Source organism: Suricata suricatta, chromosome 15 (genome assembly GCF_006229205.1).
Source record: "Suricata suricatta isolate VVHF042 chromosome 15, meerkat_22Aug2017_6uvM2_HiC, whole genome shotgun sequence".
Classification (NCBI taxonomy): Eukaryota; Metazoa; Chordata; class Mammalia; order Carnivora; family Herpestidae; genus Suricata; species Suricata suricatta.
This window is the reverse complement of record NC_043714.1, coordinates 50,735,565-50,763,199: the sequence shown is the minus strand read 5'-3', so window position 1 is coordinate 50,763,199 and position 27,635 is coordinate 50,735,565. Positions and strand designations below refer to the sequence as shown.

Below are 27,635 nucleotides of genomic sequence, written 5' to 3'. Positions count from 1 at the left end.
CTCTCTCTCTTTCTCAAAAATAAATAAACATTAAAAAATTAAAAGAAAGTGGTGTAAAACAACCTTGGTAATTTTATATGAAATGAAGAATAGGGATTTAACAAGTTTAAGACCTGTGTTTGTCCTAACAGTGGTTCACTAGTTCAGATGCTGTGAAGGACATGTAGTGGAGACCACTAGAAATCTTTACTTTGAAACAACTGTATTGAGGAAGAACGCCCATTTTATTTTATTCTATTAGTATCTTTTAAATGACGTATATCACACATAAATTGCTGAGTGTAAAAAAAAAAAAAAAAGTCAAGCAATGTACCTAAAGCAAAAAGGAGTTTCCCTTACCCCCAGTGTTCCTGCCTGCCAATTGCACTATGATCTTTGATCCTTCTTTCCTTTCTAGTAGTAAACACTGAACAGCGGGTCTGTGACACCTGACTCTGTGCTGTCACACTGCAGCATTTAGTTGTTTTAACATATACAGATTCCTACTGTAGCTATTCTGCATCTTTTTTTCCATGTTACTATTTTGGAGATCTTTTTATGTCAGTATCATACATCTACTTCAGGGTATTTAACAGTTGTTTGGTATTCCAAAGGATGGAAGTTTACAATTACCCGTTCCTCCACCAGTGCTCTCCAGAGATGCCGGTACTCATCTGTAGTTGAATAAGTTGTATATATGACATTTTACAATAGAAGGGAATCCACACCATGGAGAACCACATTGTGTTTCAGTAAGAGGATGTTAGAAAGGATTTATTATAGGATTGGGCTTGTTTTAGGTGGGTTTTTTTAAACCATAGTTTTTCTATTCATATTCTTTTTCCGTTTAAACATTTTGAATAATCACGTATTTCTAGTTGAGTTGTTAAAGCTCTATGCTATCGATACTAATCCTGTATTATTTTTGTGACAAATATTTTTCTCCCTGCCTCCTATGTGTCTGTTATTCTTCTCAGGAAGACTTTCTCCACCCTGAGATTAAAACATGATTATCTTCTAACAAAGTTATTTTACTTTTTCTTTAAAACATTTAGATTATTAATCTATCTGGAATGTGGAATATTTTTGTGCATGCTGTCAGGGAGAGAGTAATTTTTTCCAGAAGATCTCTAGTATGCTGATACCATTTGTTGACCACTCCATTTATTTCTCACTAAATAGAAATACCACATGGTATTCTAAATGCCTACATAGGCATCAGCCTGCAGTAAAATATCTCTTATTTGACCTTCATTTATCTGAGTGACTGCAGTAACTGATATTTTCTGTTCCTTTTATATAATATACTGACTGAAGACCAAAGGAAGCTGAATGTTTACTGCTAGTAGGCCATCAGTACTTACTATACTAAGAACAATTCTGTTTCTGCTAGTGGAGTTTTATATCATTAATACTCAGATTTGGTCATTCTAAAATCCTTATGCCGGCTTTGCTTGTCATTGTATTTTCATTTTTTAATCAGTGTTATGTAAATCAGTAAACTGTGAATACAAAAGAAGGAAAGGTGCCATTTCAAAGAAAACTAAACTGGATGCTTTAGAAAGAGACAGTGGGTCACTACAAAACTTGTGGCTAGTAAGGACATTTTGTATGGTTTATTTAAGTTTTGTTAATATATACACAGATTTAAGTAATTGTAGGAACAGAGAATGAAATACATGAATCAAGAATTATTTTCGGGGGCGCCTGGGTGGCTCAGTCAGTTAAGCATCTGACTTTGGCTCAGGTCATGATCTCGCAGTTTGTGGGTTTGAACCCCGCATCAGGTTCTGTGCTGACAGTTCAGAGCCTGGAGCCTGCTTCGGATTCTGTGTCTCCCTCTCTCTGTCCCTTTCCCACTCTTGCTCTGTCTCTCTGTCTCAAAAATAACTATTTAAAAAATTTAAAAAATTATTGTGGGCCTTTAGGAAAATCTGTTAACTGAAAGCTAAAGCTTTAATGAGAACAAGTTATTGAGTTAAGTACATTTTGATGTGTAAGATGAAGTCTGTGTCCTGAAATGTAGATCTTTTGGTTTGTTTTTAAGTTTATTTATTTATTTTTAGAGAGAGAGAGAATGCCAGTAAGGGAGGGGCAGAGTGAAAGGGAGAGAGAATCCCAAGGAGGCTCTGTGCTGTCAGTGCAGAGCCCCATGCGGGGCTTGAACTCACTAAATGCGAGATCATGACCAGAACCAAAGTCAAGAGTTGGATGCCTAACTCAGCCACTTAGGTGCCCCAGAAATGTAGGCCTTTTTATTATATTTTCATGTAAAACATTTTAATGATGGAGCCATCTTACAGCTTTGAATTGTAAGGATATAGATACAATAAAAGTGTGTTGACAAAAACCTAAGTTGTTAATAGCCCAAATATAGTGTTTTCATACCACAGGCTGATGTCTTTGGAGGCATTTAGAACCTGATGTAGTATTTCCAATTAGTTAAAAATACTGATCATTAACTCTAAACTTAAGAATGAAAAGGGACATCTGGGTGGCTCAGTCTGATTCTTGATTTCAGCTCAGGTCATACTCTCACAGTTCCTGAGTTCGAGCCTCACATGGGGCTCTGCACTGGCAGTGTTGAGCCTGCTCGGGATTCTCTGTCTCCCTCTCTCTCCACCCTGCACTCGGTCGGGCTCGCTCTCTTCCTTTCTCTCTCTCAAAAATAAACTTAATAAAAAAAAAAAAGAGAGAGAAAAGAATGAAGACCAGATTACTACAAAGTATTAGTTGTCTATTGCTGCATAGGATCTTACTTCAACATTTAGTAACTTGAAATAATAAACATGTGTCATCTCAGTTTCTATGGGTCAGAAATCAGAGTGGCATAGCTGGGTGATCATATGTCAGGGTTTCTTATGAGGTTGTAGCATGTCAGCCCGGAGAGCAGTGATCTCAAGGCTGGACTAGGGCTGGCGGATATACTCCCAAAACAGTTAGCTCACTGGGTGCTGGTTATTGTCAGGAGTCCTCATGCCCTCCCCATGTGGGTCCAAGAGCAAAAGATAGATGTGATAGAAACTCTGACCAAGTTTGAGAGATCAGATACTGTCACTTCTGCCATATTTTATTAGTTAGAAGGGAGTCAGTAGTACAGCTCATACTCAAAGAGAGGGGAATTAGGCACCTTCTCAAACAAGAAAATAACCACAACACTGCAGATATTTTTGCTGTGTGTATATGGATGAAGGAGGGGGAAGGATTCATTAATATGTTTGACTTCTTTTTAGGACACTGCTTTAGGAAAACCACGAGAGGTGTTTCGACTTCCCACAGATTTGGCAGCATATGACAATCGCCTTTGTGCGTCTATCCATTTCACATCTTCTACCTGGGTTACCTTGTCAGATGGAACTGGACGATTGTATCTCATTGGTACAGGTGAACGTGGAAATAGTGCTTCCGAAAAATGGGAGGTGCGGTTTTTGTTATATGTTTCTTTTTAAGAATTATGTGATGTCTGGAAAGTATATGTAATACAGACCTTTAGTGATTTTGAAATAACACTTTCTGGACATAGTTTATATGTGACCTCTTTGTTTTTATAATATATAATGTTTTAGAAGTTTTTATTTATATAGTGTGTACCTTTTACAAAACTGATAGGTTAACCATTTCTGGTTTGATCAGGGGTGGTTGCAAGTTGTCAAGAATTGCATTCATTTTTCTCAACTAATGTTTGTTGAGTGCTTTACATGTGTGTAAAGCAGCCCCCTGATCGTTGGTATTACCTCCTTCTTGAAGAAGAGTTAGCTAGAAATTACACTGGGATATCTTTCCTCCTTTACTCCCATTGTATTTGCTGGTATCTTTGTGGGCCCAGCAGTGCCGGCCCTGCGAGCGGTCCGGTGAGCTGCCATTGGTCAAACAGTGAGTTACCGACTAGTCCTCACTTAGAAAATACCCTGTAACACACATAGATTGATGTGCCAATCTCTAAGATACTGTTTTTCTTTTTCTTTTGTTTTTCTTTTAATGTTTTTTAGTTTTGAGAGAAAGAGAGCGAGTGCGTGCCAGCAGGGGAGGAGCAGAAAGAGGGGGGACAGAGGATCTGAAGCAGGCAGGGTTCAGACTCACCAACTAAGATCATGAACTGAGCTGAAGTCAAGATACTCAGCTTACTGAGCCACCCAGGAGCCCCTATTTCAGTTTTCTTAAAGCAATGTAACATTAAAAAAATCTTAATAAAAATTTTTTTGAGAGATAGTGAGACAGAGCATGAGTGAGGGTGGGACAGGGAGAGAGCGAAGGAGACACAGAATCTGAAGCAGCTCCAGGCTCTGAGCCCAAGGCAGGGTTCGAATCCATGAACCGTGAGATCATGAGCTGAGCCGAAGCTGGACACTTAGCCAACTGCGCCACCCAGCCACCCCAACAATGTACGTTTTTAAATCTGAGGGGAGAATTAAGATTTTAATAATAATAAGTAAGGAATTAATTTCTCTAGAGCCACAGTTTTCGAAGGTGGGAAAGAATGACATGGAGTTATAAGTATATTATGATACTTTAGCTGTCTAAATCTTAGCAGGTGACTACCCAGTTATAAGAACTTAATAAATCTATTTATATCTTATAAAATATTTTTATCAGATCAGATACCTACAAAGATCAGGCTTTAATTATTTGAGAAACATTAAGAAGGCCTTAGAACCAGTGGCTTACCTAAGTTATATTAAATGGTATACTGCCAAATTGTAGTAATTAAAAAAACTGAACAAAAAACATGATAAATAACCAGAACAACGGTAGCCTGTTTAGAGGGGACCTTTGCAGACATTTGTAGTGGCAGATTCAAATATTCATTGAACATTGTGCTCTGGCCCCCAGTGTTAAAAGTTGTTTTTCTTATTTCCTTTTCCTTTTCCTTTTTTTTTTTTTTTGGTTAACTTAGGCAATGTGGTATATAGCATAGCTACCTGAAACACTTGGATGGAGTTTGGAAAGTGATGAGCAGGAGAGGTATGAATGAGAAATTATTATTATCAAGCTGTGGATTCTGTTGGTTTTGAGCAGGAAAAGACAAACTGACCAAACTCACCTTTAGCTTAAAAATAACACCACACACTGTGCCAGAAGGAAATTCATATGGTTTTATAATTCATTTGGTTTGTACTATGTGCATACCCTTGGTATATATCAGTTTTTAGGAATGTTTTTTGAATCAAATTTAAATCCACTTCATGCCCTCGTTAGGAGACCCTGCTGTAATGAAATAAGCACCCTCTGAAATGTTTGCAGTGAGTAATAGTTTTAACTAGGGTCTGGGAAGAGGGATTGGACCTGGGCATTCACCGAGGTGGGAGGGATACCATGGAATACCTGGTCACTTTAAGGAAGCAACTTGGGAGAGTTTTCAGACTTTGTGGAAATTGGTGCAACAGAGGAAGCTAAAGGTGCCAGTGGGAAGGGGGCACAGCAGAGCATACGGGGCCAAGTAAGGGCAGTGAAGACTCAGTGTAGGGAGAGAGATAAAGGAGACAGGAAGAGGGCCTGCTTTACAGGTGTGTTTGTGGCCTCTAGTGTGGTGGGGTGCTGCGTATCAGTAGTACCACATTTGAGTTACTAGGCTCGTTCAGGAGACAGCTTCAGCCTAACCATTTATAAAAGTTCAGACATCCACTCTGTGGTCTCATTCCGTCCCTTTCGCTCAGATGAGAGAGAGAGAAGAGGAGGAAACAATAAACTAGCTATTTGTCCCTGACAAAACTCAACATTTTTCCTTCCTTCTTTTTGTCTCCCAATGTCAGCCAACTAAAACTTAACCTTTATATCATCTCAGTTTTGAGTATTTGGGGTATTTTTTGTTGATATTGCTGTTTTCGGTTTATGGAAGACAGTAGAATGGATTCCAAAGGTCTCTATTGGAATAATTTGGGAAGGGGTGCTCACACATTTAGGGAAATTGACCTTAAAGCACACTTTTCTTTATAAGGCTTTCAAGTAGGAGCAGGTAGGAAGGAATTCTAGATAAAAGGGGAATTTGTGTGTGTATGTGTTTTTCCCCCAGAAAAAGTTTTTTTTTTAAACTTTTGTCATTGGATGTTTCCTTCAACATCTTCTCATTTATTAGAAAATGTTGCTGAGCTGACAGTCTTAAAATATCTCTTGTTATTTACTCTTAAATACATATAATAGTTTTTTAGATTATGTGTTTGTGATATAAAAAAGAATTTAAGATTTTGTGTCTGTGTTGCCTAGATTTGCTCTCTGAAAAGAAACTTAAGTATTCTATTTAAATAGCTTGTTGAATTAGAACTTTTTTTAAAATTATAACTTTTAAATGTAAATAGGCTCTTTTGTTATAAAGAGATAAGAGTTTAGTGATGTGTTCTCCAATTCATTTGCCTCTGACTTCTGCAGACTTCCGGGGACAAACAGAGGAACAAAACAAAAACGATAGGAAAAAAATATATACACACACGCACACACCTGCACACAAGCATGCCCAATATTCAGCAAAAATAAGTCATATACGAGGTAGGAGTAGAGATGAGGGGCCAGCGTTGACCTGCTCCTCTTCTGTAGAGCTTTGTAACTTGATAATTCTTTTCCAGGAGGTCACTTCTAGTCTTCTTTCTCCTTTTGATACTGTTTGGATGCCTTATTGTTTTCCTTGTTTTTTAAGCCAAGAGTACTGGCCAGTTTTTTCTGTTAAGCAGAGAAAGACAAGGCATCTTTAAGAAGTTCTTTTTCAAAGGATAGTAATTGAACTTGGCAATGTTTATTTAAAGGCTTTTTTCATTTTCCTACTCCTTTTAATAAATAGTATCCAATTAGCTGTTACATTGTCAGAATTTTGTGCATTCCCTCTGCTGTGCTATCTGCAAGCTTGTACATTTATGTGTGTGTGTGTGCAATCTTTTTTTGTTTGTAGATTATGTTTAATGAAGAGCTTGGGAATCCTTTTATCATAATTCACAGTATCTCATTGATGAATGCTGAAGAACATTCAATAACTACCTTACTTCTTCGAATAGAGAAAGAAGAATTGGATATGAAAGGAAGTGGATTCTACGTTTCTTTGGAGTGGGTCACTATCAGTAAGAAAAATAAAGGTAAAATATACTTACAATGTGATTCCACAGTGGTTGGCGCCATTTAGTAGATTTTGAAATGCAAAGCTATTCCTGTAAATGCCGTTTGCTTTTTCTTAGGTGTTGTTGCTATGATTCTAATGCCTGACATCTAGTAGGATCAATTCCTACAGATCATTTATCCTCAGGTATGGGTTATAGAAACAAGAACTTGCGCAGTCAGTTATGCCTTTTTGTATAAAAGGAGACATTCTTACGTAATTTTGGGAGATCTTAAAGTGTATATTTTCGGTATATACAAAACTATACACATTTATTCTCATGTGTATGTGTATCACACACAAGGATTTCCATTTATAATTAAATGTAAGTTACATTACAGTGTAACTGAAGTAAAATTAAATATAAATACCTAGATGGAAACAAAGGTATTTGTGACAATTGTGATGTCATTTAAGTCTAATTGAACTTTGCTGTTCATTTCTACCTTCAGGAAAACTGCTGGTTTTTCTAACCCAGAAAGCTTCTACCACTGTAGAAAAGTCTCGACTCTTGGGCTGTTTAAAACTGTCTATCAGACTTCTAACTAGGACCTCAGAAATTGTTTTTCACTTTACTAATTAGGACTCCTTTAGGGTGTGGACTTGCCCTTCACCAGTGCTTCGTTCTTACTGTTGTTGGGAACTAAGGAAGCTTGTTTCCAGGACCCTGCCCTTTTACTAAGTTTTTACTAACTTATTTAACTTACGAGCCTTAAATTACAGGTTTAGGTTCAGGTTTAAACTGAACAACAGGTTTAAATTGTATGGTTTCAACTGTATAGTTCAGGTCCACGTATACATGGATATTTTTTGATACAGGACAGTACTGTAAATGTATTTTCCCTTCCTTACGATTTCCTGAATAACCCTTTCTTTCTTCTAGATTACGTTATTTTTAAGAATACAGTACATAATATATATACAAAGTTTATGTTAATTGACTGTTTCTGTTATCAGTAAAGCTTCCAATCAGCAGTATGCTATTAGTAAAGTTTTGGGGAGTCAAAAATTATATGCAGATTTTGGGCTGCATAGGGGATCTGTATCCCTAACCTCCATGTTTTTGTTTTTGTTTTTTTAATGTTTGTTTTTGAGAGAGTGAGAGAAAGTTTGAGCGGGAGAGAGAGAGGGAGACAAAGGATCTGAAGCAGGCTGTGTGCTGACATCAGAGCCTAATGCGGGGCTCATACTGAACCATGAGATCATGACCTGAGCCAAAAGTGGACACTTACCAGTTGAGCCACCCAGGCTCTCTCTTTTCATTTCTCAATGTCTCATTCCTTTCACCCCCTAAGTATTATTTATATAATTGTTATTCTTTTCCTTTTTCTTTTTTAATGAACATAACAGAGCAGTGCTTTTCTAAACTGTGTTGAGTGGAACATTCGATAAATTATGTTTTGTAGTTAAATAAATTTGAAAATATGGGCATGTAATATCCCTATCATACATTAAACATGTTAAAGATTCTAAAAGTTTTGAGTTAAAAAAAAAAAGAATTTAATTTTAATCAAGTATTTCCCAGCTTATTTAACCCTAGAGTTCACTTGAAATCCACATGGTATTTTCTGTTGCGCACATGTTGGGAAAAGCCACCTGTAAAGCATGTAGCATCTAAGTAGGGTATTTGGAGTCAGGTAGGACTCTTTCCCTTACACGTCCCTGGGCAGGAAGCATAGGAGTGATTAGTTCATTTGTAAACTTACAAATCTTTTCTTAAATACATGTGAAATGAAGGTGAACGTAGGTAAAGATTTAGAGGAAAACAAGGACAGGTCTATTTAAAACAGATTGTATCATTATGTATAGCATGTGACATCGGGTTACGATTTTTGACTACTCAGGGTGAAGCTTGTAAAGTATAACTCTAATAGACTAACAGTGTAAGTAAAGATAAGGATCCAAAAAAAAAACCTATTTTCAAGAATAAATTCAGTTATTGTACCAGTAACTTTTAAGATACAGTTAGTTTTATATCTTTCCTTTATATCTCATATCTGAAATTTTATATCTTAAAATCAAGTGTTGCGGCACCTGGGTTAAGTGTCCGTCTCTTGATAATTGGCTCAGGTCATGATCTCGCAGTTCATGAGTTTGAGCCTTGCATTGGGCTCTGTGCTGTCAGTGTGGAGCCTGCGTCTTTCTCTCCCTCTGCCCCTCCCCTACGAGTACACATGCATGCTTTTTAAGTAAGTAAATAAACATTTTTAAAAATTAAGTATCATTATTTATGCCTGATTCATATAGATCTGAATAATTTCTACCATAAATATTTCATTTTTAGGAAACCCCCTAAATAGCTAGAATGAGCAGAAAAATAGTCCACAACTGTACCTTTCCTTTATCCTTGGTTTATGGCTCTTTTCAGAAGATGCCTATCAGGTACTTGCTGGGGAAGTAGAAAGGCTATAGTAAAGGAAAATGTAGATCCTTCAGAAACTGATACTTAGGTAAGTTAATCTAGAGTACTGATATGCAATGGAAATTTGTACAAAATGGACATGTTTTGTATATGTGCCATTTAATACAGTAGTGGCTACCCATGTTTGGCTATTGAACATTTTAAATGTGGCTAATGTGACTGAGGAATTGAATTTAAATTTTAGTTAATTTTGATTAGCCACTATGGCCAGTGGCTACTACATTGGAAGCTAGAACAAATTCCGTCAGATCGAGTATTTTAAAGTAGGGGTGAATTTATAGAAAATTAGTTATAAATTTTTTTGGCCCAATGAAAAGACTTTTGATACCATGCCTTTTAATAGTACACTTAAAATACTTAATTTTAGGGGCACCTGGGTTGCTTAATTGGTTAAGCATTCAACTTAGGCTCAGGTCGTGATCTCCCTGTCCCTGAATTCGAGCCCCACCTCCACTGGGCTCTGTGGTGATAGCCCGGAGCCAGGAGCCTGCTTGAGATTCTGTCTCCTTTGTCCTCTGCCCCTCCCCTGCTCATGCTCGCTCGCTCTCTTTCAAAAATAAATAAACATTAAAAAAATTTTAATTAAAACTAATATACAGTTATTTTCAGGATATTATTATAGTATCTTATTTGTAATTTTTTGTTCTAAAATACTTTTTTTTTTTACAGATAATAAAAAATATGAAATCATTAAGCGTGATATTCTCCGTGGAAAATCAGTGCCGTATTATGCTGCTATTGAGCCTGATGGGAAGGGTCTGATGATTGTCTCCTACAAGTCCTTCACATTTGTACACGTTGGTCAAGATCTTGAAGAAAATAAGAATGAGAACATGTGTGAGAAAATCAAAGGTAATTTTACTGTTCATCTTCATAGAGCTCATGTGTGTTTATGTGCACACACATTCATGTCTGGTTTGTCTTCCTGGTTAGGTTATGAATTCTACCAGGACTAGATAGGTGCTTAATTTTTCTTTGTTTTCGTTTGTATTTTTCAGAATAGTCTTTTGTAAAATGTGCTACCTAAATAGTGTGAATTGTTTTAATCAGTAATCCCATAATTACCAAAAATTTTTTTAAAATCTCTACCTTTGCTTACCTTATGAAATGTTTAGTAAATACTTTTTAAATGAATAATGTCTGTTTATTATTGGTGTTTGTGAAGCTAGCATGTTAGTATTGAAGATATTAATCTTTTAAAATAAGCTAAACTATGTTGATTTTAGGTGTATACTAATGTACATGTCCTTAACTTTTAGTACTAAGCTAATAAAAAGTTCTTGAGGGCAGAATCACTAAGTTTTCCCACTGTTAAATGAATAAATGGATGAAGGTAATGTTTTAGAATGAAGACAGTAATAGGTCTTTAAAATTTATATTTACATACAAAGAATATGTACTCTTATATTGAAGAGAACATCATCCTGTAGTCATTACTATTCATAATTCTGATGTTTATAACCAGAGAATAGTGTATTTTACTTGAGATTTTTACAATATTTAACAATTATACATATTAATCTTTGAATGTCCCTTTTTATTAATTATATAAAATAAAAATTAGTTTCACTATATTTATTTAGAGCTTTCTAAACAAAAAATTCACTAAAAAGTATTTGAAGACAATAATGCAATAAATATTTTTAAAATATTTTCCACAGGTTTATAAATATATGAGAGTTGTGCTTGATGGCCTTTTGTTTAGCCTTTTAACAACTTGGTTTCCCATGTGATGTGTTTTATGTTAGATCATATCTAAGATCCCTTTCTGAATAAATTCTACTCTTCTCGCTTAATTATAATATTAAACTCTTCTGGAGATTAGCTAGAACAGCTATTCATATCTCTAGACCACATGCCCCTTAGAACTCTTGGTGAGCAATTGCAAAGGAAATGAAAGAATGCCCTAATCTTTGGAAGCGTTTTGCCTAGTACCTGAGACTATGTGGTCCCAAGACAGATTGTAGCCTAGGAAGGACACAATATCTGTTTAAAGCATAGCTACCAGCTCAGGTGATGTTTTTCTTGTTGACATCTCACATTATATTTTGGTTTCCTTCTGAATTCATTATTAGGTCTTTCTTTCCCTTTTAGTGTGAACCTCAAATTCCGTGTATTTTTGTTTCCCTTCTAATAAACGGCCTTTACCTATAAAGGAAAAATGTAATTAAAAAAAATTATGGATACTTTGATAATTACAGCATTCTTTTAAGTCATCTCCTGAGAATGTATATGGGTTTGGGTTTCATTTTCTATAAACCTCAAGAAGACTGATATTGTCTGTTGACCATTTGGTGTTGTCATAATGATATAAGTAATAGCATTTTCTTAGAAAAGACTTAAAACATTTCCAAAAACATAGGCACTTAGCAGACAACAATTGAGAAACTGTAGTTGTTTGTATACCTTTCAGTGGAGAGAGGATTAAAAAATTCTGGCTTTCCATTTTGTCTACTTCCATGGACTTTAAGTTTTACTAGAAGCTCATGTGATTTTGTAGACCCCTCCCCTTTCCGTATCTGGCAGAAGTTTCCCACTGAATAATTGTTACGTATAAACCACCTAGTTAACTTTCCTGGTAGACAGAAAATTGAGTAAAACAGATGACTTGCCTTAAGGAGCTTATAGTTATCAATCTTTTAAGGTATAGTTCAAACTTTTTCAGTGAACTTATATTAAAAGTACTTCTAAAGAGGTAGAGAGGATCTGAGAACCTGCTTAAAGGAGTATGATGCAAGTTAGAAATTAATGTAAAGTAACAATTTTATCCTGAAAAGTTATGCATTTTATACTTATTCCTATAATATCATGCCTGTTAAATTTTATTTAACATCAAATAGAAGCGACTTTTTAAGAAGATACGTCATACTTACTATTATATCTTTGAGCATAGCTAGTACTTACAGTTTTTACATAAAATAGCACCAAATAGAAAGAATGATAATCCCCTCAGAAAAGAAGAATAACCTGCATTTACTGAGAGTTTATAATATATTTAGTAACAGGATTGATATTAAATATTTTCTAAGTATTAACTCATTTAAATTTTAACAGTTCTGTGAGATATGTAATTTTTTGTTTATTTTACAGATTAGGAGAAGCAGGGTCATAGATAAAGTTGCATACCAAGATTAATAAATGGTTGAGCCAAGATTCAAGACCTAGGACTAGTCAACCTTGGAGTACTAATTCCTAACCACTATGTCATATTCCTTTCTGATGCATGGGTGGACAGATTAATGTTCATGGATATCATTAAACAAATATTTATTCTTTTTGCATTTAAGCTTTATTTTCTTAATTCATCCTATGGGATTTTAATGAGTTTAAAGCTTTTTGTAAGACAAGCCAAGGAAATCAAGAAGAAGGTGAAGGGAGGATTCTTTTATTGGGAACTTGGACAAAATACACTGGCAGCCCTTGAATTTCCTGTGAAATTGCTTTCATGCAGCAAAGTTGTGGAGCAGAATTTATAAATACATACATCTTTTATTTTTATGTGGGTGTATATCTCACCAAGTAATAGTGGTCTTTTGTGTCACAGAGTTACGTTGTTAGGGCAAATCAAAGCAATGATGAAAGTTTCAGACAGGGGTTTATGACATATTTGTTACTCCTTTGAAGTAGGAATCTGCTGTGTGTGTAAAGGGAAGAAAAGAAGGAGGAAATGGAAAAGGGGAAACTGGGAGGCAGGGAGAGAATGAATGGGGATAGGGGACCGCTGTCATTAGTGTTTTATGAGTGCTTACATCCTGGAGCATTAGGTAAGCCTGAAGAGGAAGTGTCAAGTGCAGTTGTTATAACTCTGAAAATTCCCCCCAAAAGATCTGTATGTGTTTGTAATTACTTTTTTTGTAAGAAGATTACTAGAAATTATGCTAAGATTCCTTTAGATAGGTGTTCTTTTGTATGCTCTAGTCTCTCATTTTGTGTATTCTGGTCTCCACTTTTTTATTACATAATGTATTTTCCTTTTCCCAATAGAACCCTTGTATTACTGGCAACAGACTGAAGATGATTTGACAGTAACAATACAGCTTCCAGAAGGCAGTTCTAAGGAGGACATTCAAGTACGGTTTTTGCCTGATCACATCAACATTGTGCTGAAGGGTCAGAGGATTTTGGAAGGAAATCTCTATTCATCTATTGATCAAGAAAGCAGTACATGGATGATTAAAGAAAATAAAAGGTATACAGAGAGAGTTGTTTTATATTTAAATTTTTATTTTTTCTTTATTTTTTTCTTTTTTTTTAATCCTTTCCATAGTGGTTATACCAAAGTTGAATACTACAACAGGTCTGTCTGTATTGCTGATTCTTTTTCTTAATACAGAATAAAAATGGAATTACTGTATCAAAACACAAAATTATCATTAAGATTAAAGATTCTAGGAAAGTTATTGTTTGTATTCCATGGTAGAGTCTTTTATTACCAGCTCTGGAAAAAATAATAACAGTAGTAACAGTAATAATAGATAAAAGTGGTTATTTTAACTAGTACTTTAAATTTTTTTAAGAGAACTAATCTGTTTTTATTAACTTCAGTTTGCCAACTGCGTAATACATTCCTGTTCTTTAAATTTTAAGATACTTTCATAGATATATAAAAGAATTTTATGTGTGCAGAAATATATATGGAAAATAAATACTTACAAGTGGAATCAATATTTCTTTGAAAATTATAGAGAATACATATTTTTCCTATGTAAGTTAGCCATGTACATTTTTTTTTTGTGTGAATTGTGTGTTCAGGACACAAAAGAAATAGTTGATATAGTCATCAAAACAACTTTTCACTACATCAAAACAGAATTTCTTCTCTTCTGAAGACACCATTAATAAAACAAAAAAGCAGACTGTGGACTGGGAAAAAATTATTTTCAGTATGCATATAAAACAAAGGAAATGCATTCTCCGTATATAAGAAACCCTGGTAGAAATTTATAATTAAAAATAACCCAATTTTAGATATAGTTAAACGATTTGAATTGACACATCACAATAGAAGATATTTGAATGTTAAGCATATGAATAAATAGTCAGTAGGGAAAGGTACATTGAAGCTAGATGAGACACTAGTGCATGGCTAAAACTAAAAAGGCTGATGGTATCAAATGTCGACGAGAATGTGGAGCACCCGCATGCTGTGCGTTGCTGGTGGGAGGGGAAAACGATAGTCACTTTGGCAAACCCTTTAGCAGTTTCTTAGGCTAAGCATATATATATATATATATATATATATCCACTTTGTAACCCAGAGATTCAACTAGATATTTACTCAAGAGAAATGGAAAATAATAAAAGACCCCCCCAAGTATGTTTATAGCAACTTTTTTCATAAAACACTCAAACTGAAAATAATTCAGATGTTCATGAAAAGGTGAAAGGATAAAAGCACAGTGGTGTTGTATGCACACATGGAGTGCTCTGCAGTACAAGAGAATGGTGTGGTAAACAGCGGTGTGAATGAGACGAGTCTCAGAAACATGCGGAGTAGAAGAAGCCAGAGACAGAAAAGTGTAACCCTTTCCTCCTCCTTTTATGCCTCTCTGTAAATCTTTCATTTCATTGTAGAGTGTTAGTAATTATTGTATTCTGTGATGGGTTAATGGATGGTGTTGGGCACTTTACGATAATGGTCAAATTTGGTCAGAAGTGCGTTAAAATTAGTTATTTTTACTTTAAACATAATTTTCAATTTGTAATATAGGACCCATATGAGTCTTTGATTTGAGTCTAAATCCTAGGAGTCTAAGAAATAGACGTCTAGTTCAAAAAAACCTGAAGCTTTATGCTTTTATATCCTGAATTCATTTTATTAATGAGAAAATTTGGTGACTTGCTTTTTACACTTTTTTAATGTAAGAAAAATAGATTCCTGAGTAAATGATGCCACTTATAATTTTTTGAGAATTACTGTACTAAGAATTCAATATTTAATGAATGCAACAAAAAGAATAACGGTTTCCATGAGTCTGATACCTGCCTTGTCTTTCTGTTGAGGTGCATGGATTTTTTTTTAACTATTCTCCTAATTCTTACTAAGCAGTTTCAATCATGGCATATTTAAATAATCACTGCAGCCCTTCCAACATTTTTCATAATCACTTCTGCAAATGTTTATGAAAATATTTTTATTGTAATTCTCAGAAAAGTGTTACTCTTTTAGAGGGAGAGTGAAAAGTTGATCTGAGCTAGATTAAAGTCTAATCTCAGGGACATAATAGTTTTCAACAATCTCACCTTCAAGGTGGTAAAAGTGGTTTCTAGAGTCCTGATTAACACTCAGTTATACCAGTTGATTAAATACCTGATTTTGTTAACAGTTCATCCATTTCCCTGGATAATGAAGATGTAGAAAACGACACCCAGACGAGAAGTACCTTGGAATCTAGTGTGTCTGCCAGTCGTGCATCTGACTATGGCTAGGTCACCACGGTCAAACACATGGATTTTTGCTTCAGTCTTCATGAACTTTGGCTTAGTAACACCTTGAGTTCGTAACAGAATCTGATAAAATCATTCTTTATTTAAAAACAATTCTTGAATTTTTATTTTGAGAGAGGGAGAATCCCATGCAGGCTCCCTGCTCAGTGCAGAGCCCGATGTGGGGCTCAATCCCATGACCCTGGGATCATGGCCTGAGCCGAATATGAGTCAGAGGCTCAACTGAACTACCCAGGCACCCCTATTTTTATTTTTTATTGAAGTATAATTAACATATAGTGTTATCAGTTCCAGGTATACAGTATAATGATTCAACAACTTTACTCAGTGCTCATCGTAAGTGTACCCATAATTCTCTTTACACTTTTCAATATACTTTAAAAACGTAATTATGTAAAAGGTTCTTTAAGAAGTATTTTATGTCCCCACATTCTGCTTAAACATATTTTATGTGCGTGAGAGAGATTTGAGGGTAGCATTTATAAATTGGCAAACCAACTATAACATATTGTTAATGTAGGTCATTCTACCAAAGGTCTAGAATTGCTGGACCTCACAGTTTTAGCATTTAATACACGAGCATAAACCAGTGTTGTTTGCCCATTAAATTTGAGGCACTTGATTACTATTTTACATTACAGAGGATAATTACAGTGATGTGTAGATGGTGTCATTGGTTTAAAAACATGATTGTGTGTGTTTTGATTAAATTATCCATATCTCTCATTTTCAAATGGTTAATGTTTACTCTCACTTTGGAAGGATTTGTTAACAAGTCTGTAGGTTATTATGTGTGGGGTTATATGTTCTTTTTGGCATGGATGGTAGGACATGATCCTAGTTTTAAAATGTAGAAATGCAGTTGTGCTTAAAGGATGGCATTGATTAGGTGTGCAAACTTAATGATGGTCCAGAAAATTCTCCATAACTGAGATTGTGTGAACTCTTTTTAACTTCTTTAGGTAACAACTGACTAAACAGTATTTATACATTCTGGTCACAGTGAAATTTCTTTAATAGTTATTTATAAATAGTTATTTTTTTTCAGAGAGGCAGAATAGTGCAGTAGTGAAGAACCTGGACTTGGAGCCAGGCTGCTTTACTAGCTGTGACCTTGGCAAGTTACTTAACCTCTCAGTGCTTTTCTTTTCTTACTTTGTAAAATGAAGATGAAAATAGTGCTTACTTTTATATGGTTGTGGTGAGCAATCAGTGAGTTAAAACATGTAAAGTGCTTAAGACATCATCTGGCATATGGGAAGCATTAGAAAAGTATGAGTTGCTGTTGTGATTAGTATCTTCATCATCATCATCCTTTTCAAGATTAGCTTTCTTTTAGAGAATAGATTATGGTGGTAATTTTTAATGCTAATGATAGGAACTCATTACATAGAAAAGATATTTTGTATAGTCTCTTGAAATAAGTAGTTTCAGAAAAAGTTAAAGTGCCATAATTAATTCATGAGGTGATGACAATAACAGCTTTGAAAAAGAATAACTGATAAGTTTGCATGTTCTATTTGATAATTATGTTAATAGTTATTATTGTGTCCTGGCGGTTATATCCTTGCAGTTGTGTCCCAGGGCATAGGTTAGTATGGCACACGTGTACCAGAGGTGGCACATGGGAAAGGTTGCTTTCCTTGGAGACAGCTACCACCACCCCACTTTTCTGTGTTCTAGCACAGAGCAGCTTACTTGAATTTCCCTTCCTGTTCAAGAGGCACGTGGGCAAGTCCATATGCTCCTATGTCCACAGTCTGCCCTGACTCAGCTCTCTCTCCCTTTCCTGCCGCATCAGACCTTAATCTCAGGATCCTGGATAGGCCTTTTTAGTGTATTTGGAATTCGTTCAATGGCTTAAATGTACAGAATTAGATTTTCAACTGATAAGACCATATTAACAACTTTTTTTTCTTATATTACCAAAGTTAATTACTTTCTAATTTCTTTCAGTCCTTTAAAATCTGTATTTTAAGAATTAATATTTGTACTGATCTAACCTGCCTGATGTTTACATTAATATATATTATTGCTACTAGTTTGGGAAAATGAAGCTAATTACTGGCTTCACATACAAAGAAGTACATTTAGTTATATTCCCTGTCCAATTAATATTATGTGCCCGCCCCAACCACCACCATTTCCTAGTAAAATATCTCAGATACTTGCTGCTTGCATTTCTCTTTTGGTAACACACCGCACACCTGGACTACAACAGAGTTTTCTAGTGGTCTTACTCTTGCCAGTCACTCTTCCCATGAAGCCAGATGGCACTCCATTTCCAGTGGTACTTTATTGATTATTTAGTGAGTATAAATTATTACCCTTGGGTTATAGATTTTCCATCATATGCAATACCAGAGTAAACAAGTTTTGGTAAAACATCTGGGCACCAAGATGGGGTAGAGTCAATGGAAGATTCTTCTGGTTGGTATTGGTTATATAATTTGTATAGTTGCTTAACGTAACATTAAGCACATTACAAGTATCATGTTACTTTTCTCATTTGACTTCTAGCTTGGAGATTTTATTGATTAAAAAGAATGAAGGACTAATATGGCCAGAGCTAGTGGTTGGAGATAAACAAGGAGAGTTTATAAGAGACTCAGCCCAGTGTGCTGCAATAGCGGAACGTTTGATGCATTTGACCTCTGAAGAGCTGGTAAGCGATTGCACTAGCAAGGTGACTTTCCAAAGGCCCGGAGTATGTTACATGAGGACTGTGCCATATTTTTCTAATATTATTTTACTTTTCCTACTGTCAGAGACCCAGATTAGGCATTACAGACTGGTATTTGAATATAGCTTAAAATTCTAATATTCATTCCTCACACTATGTGAATGCTTGTATGAGTGTGGGGGGCTTGTTGTATAAGGTGGATGTGCATGTATATATGTACATGTAAATGTATACACACACATAGGCTTTCTTTAGAAGAATCAATAGACCGATACTGGCAGGGACAAAATTAGGATTTTACTGTCTACCAATGCTAATAATCTGCTTGTCATCATTGAAACTTTCTAGGTTACCTTAGGATATCACAAGGGGTGTATATATATATATGCAGTTAATTATGATCAACAAAGTAATTCATTATAATGATTACAGTGATAGTACACTACTCATTCAACTGAGATTTTGTTGAATATTTTCCAATCTGATAACTTCTAAGATAATGTTAAAAATGTTGAATAAGCAGGGGTGCCTGGGTGGCTCAGTTGGTTAAGCGTCCAACTTCAGCTTAGGTCAGAGTCTCACAGTTCATGGGTTCAAGCCCAGTGTTGGGCTCTGTGCTGACAGCTCAGAGCCTGGAACCTGCTTCAGATTCTGTGTCTCCCTATCTCTCTGCCCCTCCCATGCTCATGCTCTTTTTCTGTCTCAAAAACAACCATTAAAGAAAACAATTTTAAATCGAATAAAGAATTATACCAGAATTTCAGTTACATGTTTATTCACCAAAAATTATATCAGCACATGTTAAATATCTGACTTATTGCCATCTGGAGTTAGAGTGATGAGAAAAAAACTGTTGGGAGGTAGTTCATACTTTAGGGTTAATTATATCCTAAATTGGAAAGGAAATTGGAATATTGAAAGTAAATGTCTCTATCAAAAGAAAACATGGCCAAAAAGGAGAAACCAAGTTTCATGTCTGCCCACAATAATTAAAAATTTCAGGGGGCACCTGGGTGGCTCAGTCCGTTGAGTGCCCAACCTTGGCTCAGGCCATGATCTCGTGGTTCATGAGCCCCACATCAGGCCCACTGCTGTCAGCTCAGAGCCTGCTTCAGATCCCTCTCTCTCTGTCCCTACGCCACTTACACTCTCTCAAAGATAAGTTAAAAATGTTAAAAAAATTGAGGGTCACTGGAACTTATTTGTAAGATTATAAAACTTTGATTTCATAGCCCAGGTGTTAGAATAAGCCCATGCAGACTGAATGTTCATTCATTCAGCAAGTGTTTATTGTGATAGGGCTCTGGGATATAATTCTGTAGTTAGAGTAGTGGGGTTTGTTATGATATTGTAGATTATTGCTGCTAACTGCCTTTTAAACTTATTTCAAGTGAATATTGGTATATATAAGTTATTTATGTCTGAACACCAGTGTATTTGGGTAAAAAACAAACAAACAGAATCTTTTATCTGCAACTGAAGCCTGTCTTGTGTTTTTCAAATCTTTATACTTGTTCTTACCTTTCTGCATTGGTTAGAACCCCTAATCCATTATAAAATAGAAACGGTACATAGTGAAAGCAGACATTCTTGCCTTATTTGTGAGCTTGGAAAAATAACTGAATATTTCACTATTAAGTATGGATTATTTTTGTCCTGTTGAGGAAATTTTCTTCTATTATACTGAGTTTTTAATCATGAAAGGCCATAAAGAAATTTCATACTTCCTTCATTTGTGGTATAAATAAACCTCACTTGGTCATGATGTATAATTCCTTTTATGTTCTACCAGTTTGGGTTTGCTAATATGTTATTGAGTTTTACATCTATATTTGTGAGAAATATTGGTTTGCAGTCTTTGTTTTGTCTTTTTACGGTCATTCCCCACTTTTGGTATCTGGGTAATGCTGATGTCATAAAATGAATAGGGATGTGTTTCCTGCTTGTTCTATTTCTGGAAGAGATTGTATAGAATTGGCATTATTTCTTTAAATACAGAATTTGCCAGTGAATTTGGACTGGAGTTTTCTTTTTTGGAAGATTTAAGCCATGAATTTAATTTCTTTATTGAATACAGGATTATATTGGGCATCTATTTCCTTTGGCCTTTCTTTTTTCAGTTCCAGTTTCATTTTCGTTATTACATTGATTTTTTTCTATTTGCTTACTTTGAATTTATTTTGCTCTATTTTTAAAAGTGAAAGTTTAGATGATTGATTTTTTTAACCTACTTTTCTGTTGAAAGCATTTAATGCTATGCACTTCATTCCAAACACTACTTGACCTGCATCCTTCTTAATATATCCCATTAAGAATGATTTGATTTGGTGCTGTGTTTCAGTATTTTATGTGGCCGATATTTATTCCTTGCTTATCCTAGGACAGAACTTTTCATGAATCTCAACTGAAAGTCTAGGATGTGTACAGGGCTTCTCCTGTGTGAGCCTGAGCTCTAATTTTTGTCTCCCAAGCACTTTATTAATATCAGCACTCAGCTCTTGAGCCCCTTGCCTGCTTCTGTCACTTGTCTTTTTCAGCTCTGCTTGAAAATCAGTAACTGTGTATAAAAAGGTGGCAGAAGGTTCTCTTCTCTGCTGTTCCCCTTTCTCAGTGATCTTGTCCTGTTAAATTCTGGCTGCCTTGATAGTCCTGAACTTTTTTTTTAACCTTTTATTTATTTTTGAGAGACAGAGTGGGGAGGTGGGGGAGAGGTGGAGACAGAATCTAAAGTAGGCTCCAGGCTCTGAGCTGTCAGCACAGAGCTTGACATGGGGCTTGAACCCACGAATTATGAGATCATCACCTAAGCCAAAATCATAGACCTAACCCCACTGAGCCACCCAAGTGCCCCAATAGTCCTGAACTTTTCATTTTTGCCCTCTTTAACATATAGGTAATGGAAAAGGGGAAGGAGGGAGGAATGCAGAGGGTGCCTTCTCTATGCTACTGGACGTGTATGTATTCCTGAATCACTGAAAAAATGGCTCCAGCTAATTGCTGATATTGCCTTCCTAGCCAGTTGTGGCAGCCAGAATTGTTTCCTTTGGTGATGTAGGCTGACTCCACTAGGTGCCTCCAAATCCCAGGTAGGACATAAACAAGGTTGATCTTAACTCCCAGCCATTTATTTTCAGAGACTTCTTAGGTCATTTCATCGAGTTCTCAGTAACATGACTGCATTTCGGCAAACGAGGTGTGTGGACATCTGGTCAGATGTAGAATTATATTTCTGTTGTATATTGTACATACACAATTCATATGCATGTATATATGCAATTTATCACTTCAGCATTGTATTCTTTTACTCTATGAGGGATATAAGGCCAGACCGTGCTTCTTGCATTTAAGCAATAGAAAATATTAAAATTACTTTAATGATTCCATTTATCTCCACTTTTGGCTTATTATTAGCTACACCTTTGTTTTTATATGTGTGTGTGTGCATATTTAGTGGTTGTTGTAGAGTTTACACTGTACCTCTTTAACATATCACCGTCTTTCTTCAAAAACTATATCATTTCACTTGTAATTTAAGAGCTTCACAATATATTTCTATTTCTTCATCCTTTGTATTCTTATACATTTTATTTTTACATGTTATAAACTCAGTAACACATTACAATTTCAACTTTAATCAGTTCTTTTTTAAAGAGATTAAAATACGGGAGGGGAAGGTCTTACACTGACCCACATATTACACATTTCCTCTGTTCTACATTTCTTTGTGTTGATTCATATTTCCATTTGCTATCATTTTTTTCCTGGCTGAACTGCTTCTTTTAGCATTTCTTGTAGTGTAGGTTTAATGGATAAATTTTCTCAGCTTTTGTTTGCTGTAAAAAACTTAAATTGTTTTCCTTTTTAAAATATTTTTGTTAAGTATATAAGTCAATGTCAATAGGGTTTTTTTCCCCTTTCAGAACTCCATTGTTCTCTGCCTTGCATAGTTTCTGATGAGAAGTTGGCTGTCATTTGTATCTTTGTTCATTTGTTCATAATGTGTCTTTTCCTCCTCTACTTTTAAAATATTCTCTTTATTACTACTTTCAACAATTTCATTATGATGTGATTTGCAGTAGGTTTTTTAAATGTTTCTTTGACCTTCTTCAATTTGTAGAGTTATAGTTTTCATCATTTAATGACCATTCCTTCAATTTTATTTCCGTTCTTCCTGCCCGCTTCTGGTTACTCATGTGTTAGACCATTTGATATTTGTTCCACAGATCATTGCAGTTCTGTTTTTACTTTTTGTCATCTGTTTCATTTTAGGTAGACTCTGTTGCTGAGTTTCAAGCTCCCAGGTCTTCTGCCAGGTCTAATTAGCTGTCAGTCCCATCTTTTTTGCTTTGCACTTCAGATATTGTATTTTCATATTTAGAAGCTCAGTTTGGTTCTTTTTTTTATATCTTCCATACCATTCTCAACATATATGTATTTTTCTGTACATCTTTAAATATTTAAAAATTGTTTTAATGTCTTTCTGGTGATTTCATTACTCTGTCATTTCTGGGTTTTATTGATTAGGATTTATCAGTATTGGGTCTGAAATTTAGTTTTTAAAAAAAATTTTTTTAATGTTTTATTTATTTTTGATACAGACAGAGACAGAACATGAGAGGGTGAGGGGCAGAGAGAGAAGGAGACACAGAACCAGAAGCAGGCTCCAGGCTCTGAGCTAGCTGTCAGCACAGAGCCTGACGCGGGGCTTGAACCCACGAACGTGAGATCTGACCTGAGCCAAAGTCGGAGGCTTAACCAACTGAGCCACCCAGGAGCCCCTGAAATTTAGTTCTTAATTACTGTTGTCATCTTGATATTTTAAGTTAATGAAGAAATCCATTCTCTCATTGTTAATTATTTATTTTGTTTTCTGGTCTTAGAATCCAAATCCTGATAAAGAAAAACCTCCTTGTAATGCTCAAGAGTTAGAAGAATGTGATATTTTCTTTGAAGAGAGCTCCAGTTTATGCAGATTTGATGGCATTACATTAAAAACTACTCATGTGGTAAGTTTTAGATCATTGTATTTCTAAAAATTCATGAATTTTAGTTATAGGTGTTATAGGAGATAATAATTGGCCAAACATAGAATTTGCAAACCTGGCTTGATTGCAAAGCTGAGCAGCTAAGTGAATGATAAGAAAACCCTTGAGCATTTTGTTTGATCTTTACTAATTGGTGTGCAAGATACAGGATTTTTAGTCTGTGTGGTTTTTTTCGGAGGGCGGGCAATTTGGCTTTCATCTAAAAGTCATTGCTTCATGAAGTGGCCGTTTATACCACTATCCTTTATAAAACAATGTTGCCTTATTTTGACACTGTTTTATATTTGATATCTTGTATACTTTTTTCTGTTTAGGTTTGTATATATAGTTACAACTAATTTATAATAACCTCCCATCTTTTTTTCATTTGAAGTTATGACATAAGTAACATAAGTATTTCTTGATGTTCTCACCTGGTTTAGCACCTAGGTAATACTAGACAGTGTTATTGTTGGTGTTCATGTGTGTATGTGTATGTAGTGGTTGTCCTAGAGACTATAGTATACATTTTTAGTAACTAGTTTTTTCCAGTTGCATTATTCATATGCTATTTTTCAAGAATCCTTTCTTTATATAAAGCCTTTTCTATATTCAGGGGTTTTATATAGTAGAATTACAAAAGTCATAGGCTAAGGCTCTGACAAGTCAATTCCCACTCTGTATTCTCACTAATAATGTTTGCAGTTATTACCTATTTCCCTGCATCTTTACCTGTCCTGGTTTTTTGTTTGTTTGTTTGGTCTTTACTAATTGGTGTGCAGGATATAAGATTTTTGGTCTGGTTTTTTTTTTTTTTTTTTTTTTTTGCTGTTGACTGTTTCATGATATTACCTTTGACTATTTCTTTTGTGAAGAATTTTTTCATTTATTTGTTTTGGTGTTTCTGACTGACTTGTGTGACCTTACTTTTTCATAAAATGTGTTCCTAAGGAGCATGCGTGAGAGACTTCCATTATAAGTAGGCTCTATCATCAGAAAGCTAAGAAATGTACATACAATCTCTCATGGTACCATAGTTTTTAGAGACAATATTTGACAAAACACTTCCAGCTTTTTGCACATACTCTAAAACTATTTAATCACAATTCAGTGTTAATTGCTGGTTTAACTCCAGTGAATAGCTATTTGTATATATTGCAAAATGATCACCATAGCAAGTCTAGTTAACATTTGTCACCATACAGTTACAAATTTTTTCTCATATAATGATTCACTGTTAGCAATTTCAAATATTAAGTACAATATTAACTAATAGTCATCATGCTGTAAACTACATTCCCCAATACTTATTTATAATAAATGGAAGATTATGCCTTTGACACCCTTAATCCATCCCCTGGCCACCATCAGGTGTGAGGAGTAGAAGGAGAGGGAGAGACTCTAAGGCAGGTTCAAGCTCATTGTGGAGCCCAACATGGTATTCTATCTCATGACCACAAAATCATGACCTGACCTGAAATCAGGAGTTGCACACTTAACTCATGTGCCTCTGATTTACAGTTCTTGATGTTTAATGTTGTTGAGCACCTTTTCATGTACAAGTTGGCTATATGTAGGTCTTCTTTGGAAAAATGTCTTTAGTTTTTCTAATCATTTATTTTAATTGCATTGTTTGTCTTTTGCTAGTTACAGGAGTTCTTTATATATTTTGGATATTAACCCCTTATCCAGATACATAATTTACAAATACATTTTTCCTATTCAGTAAGTTGCCTTTTCATTTTGTTGACCATTTCCTTTGCTGTTCAGATTTTTAGTTTGAAATAGTCCCACTTGTTAGTTTTGCTTTTGTTGCCTTTGCTCCAAAATATTTGCTCCCAAAACTCGTTGCCAAGACTGAGATCAAGAAGTCACTGGCTCTGTTTTGTTCTAGGAATTTTATGATTTCAGGCCTTGTGTTCACTTTTTTTTTTTTTAATTTTTTTTAATGTTTTATTTATTTTTGATAGAGAGAGAGAGAGCATGAGAGGGGGAGGGGCAGAGAGAGAAGGAGACACAGAACCGGAAGCAGGCTCCAGGCTCTGAGCTAGCTGTCAGCACAGAGCCTGACGCGGGGCTCAAACCCACGATCGTGAGATCTGACCTGAGCCGAAGTCGGAGGCCCAACCGACTGAGCCACCCAGGCGCCCCTGTGTTCACTTTTTAATCCATTTGAATGAGGTTATGTATATGATGTAAAAGATAGTGGTCCAGTTTTGTTTTTTTACATGTGGCTATCCAGTTTTCCCAACACCATTTGTTGAAGACTGTCCTTTCCCTATTTTATATTCTTGACTCTTTTTTTCATAAATCGACCATATATATGTATAGGTTTACTTTTGGGCTTTCTGTTCCATTGGATGCTATTTTTGTTTTTTAAGATATGTATTTATTTTAAGAAAGAGAAGAAGAGAGGGAGCACGAGTGGGGGAGGGCAGAGAGAGAGAAAGAGGGAAAATCCCAGGCAGGCTCCGAGCTGTCAGTGCAGAGCCTTATGCAGGGCTCAATCCCACAAACCATGAGATTATGACCTGAGCCAAAATCAACAGTCATATGCTTAACTGTCTGAGCCACCCAGATGCCCCAGGACTCTGTGTCTATTTTTATACCATTACTATACTAGTTTGATAATTACAGCTAGCTTTGTAATATAGTTTGAAACTAGGAAACGTTTTTTACGATTGCTTTGGCTACTTGGGATATTTTCTGGTTCCATACACATTTTAGTGTTTTGTTCTATTTATTGGAAAAGTGCCATTTAGAATTTTGATAGGAATTTTATTGAATCTGTAGATTACTTTGGTAATACGGACATTTTTAAACAATTTTTCCAATCCATAAATGTGGAGTATCTTTCTATTTATTTTTGTCTTCAGTGTCTTTCATTGGTGTTTTACATAAGTTTTCAGTTCATTCATTATTCACCTCTTTTGATAAATTTATCCCTATTTTAATCTTTTCAATGAAATTGTTAGAGATTGTTTTGTTGATTTCTCATTCCAACAGTATGTAACTAATATATAGAAACACAATAGCTTTTTGTATATTAACTTTGTATCCTGCAACTTTACTGAATTTATTACTTTAAAATTCTTTTGGTAGAGTCTTTAAGGTTTTCTATATAATGTCATGTCATCTTCAATTAGTGACAGTTTTACCTCTTCCTTTCTGATTTGATGCCTTTTTATTTGCCTTGCCTAACTGCCCTGCTTCAGACTTCCAAGACTATGTTGAACAAAAGTGGTAGGAGTGTGGGCATCCTTTTCTTGTTCCTGATCTTAGAGGAAAAGCTTTTAGCTTTTCACTGTTGAGCTTGATATTAGCTGTGGGCTCATCATATGTGGCCTTTATTATGTTATATTCCCTCTGTACCTACTTTTTGAAAGTTTTTATAAATGTCAAATTTTGTCAAATGCTTTTTCTGCATGTATTGATATCATATGTGGAATATCTCATTGATTAATTTATAGACATTAAACCCTCATTGCATCACTGCAGTAAACCTCACTTGATCATATTATGTGATCCTTTTAATGTATTTTTAAATTTGGTTTGCTAATATTTTGTTGAGAATCTTAAAGTGTTCCCTCCTCTTGTTTTTTGGAAGAGTTTCAAAAGGATTGGTATTCTTTTTTATTTAAATGTTTGGTAGGAAGCTGTCTGGTCCTGGACTTTGTAGGGAGGTTTGTGGTTCCTTATTCAGTCACTTTATTTCTTTTACGTTGTCATGTGTGTTGATGTATAATTGTTCATAGTGGTCTCATTATGATCCTTTGTATTTCTGTAGTATCAGTTGTAACTTCTTTTTCATTTCTGATTTTATTTATTGGAGTTCATTCTTTTATTTCCTGGCAAGTCTAGCTAAAGATTTGTCAATTTTGTTTTATCTTTTTCAAAAGACCAGCTCTTAGAGACTTAAAAAGAGTAGAAAAGATCAGTGAAACTATGCCATTTATTTATTTCCACTCTGTTATTTCCTTCTTTTCACTAACTTTGAGTTTC

At 35.1% G+C, this 27,635-nt stretch overlaps 1 protein-coding gene across 1 annotated transcript in view; it reads left to right on the top strand.

Annotated features, from left to right (window-relative positions):
- NUDCD1 (NudC domain containing 1) overlaps positions 1-27,635 on the top strand; it is an 82,594-nt gene that overhangs the window by 21,541 nt on the left and 33,418 nt on the right. The window contains exons 3-8 of the mRNA XM_029923478.1: positions 3,213-3,398; positions 6,857-7,037; positions 10,149-10,331; positions 13,464-13,668; positions 18,447-18,591; positions 23,490-23,615. Of these exons, the coding sequence (XP_029779338.1) occupies positions 3,213-3,398; positions 6,857-7,037; positions 10,149-10,331; positions 13,464-13,668; positions 18,447-18,591; positions 23,490-23,615 (1,026 nt within the window). The remainder of the gene's footprint in view (positions 1-3,212; positions 3,399-6,856; positions 7,038-10,148; positions 10,332-13,463; positions 13,669-18,446; positions 18,592-23,489; positions 23,616-27,635) is intronic.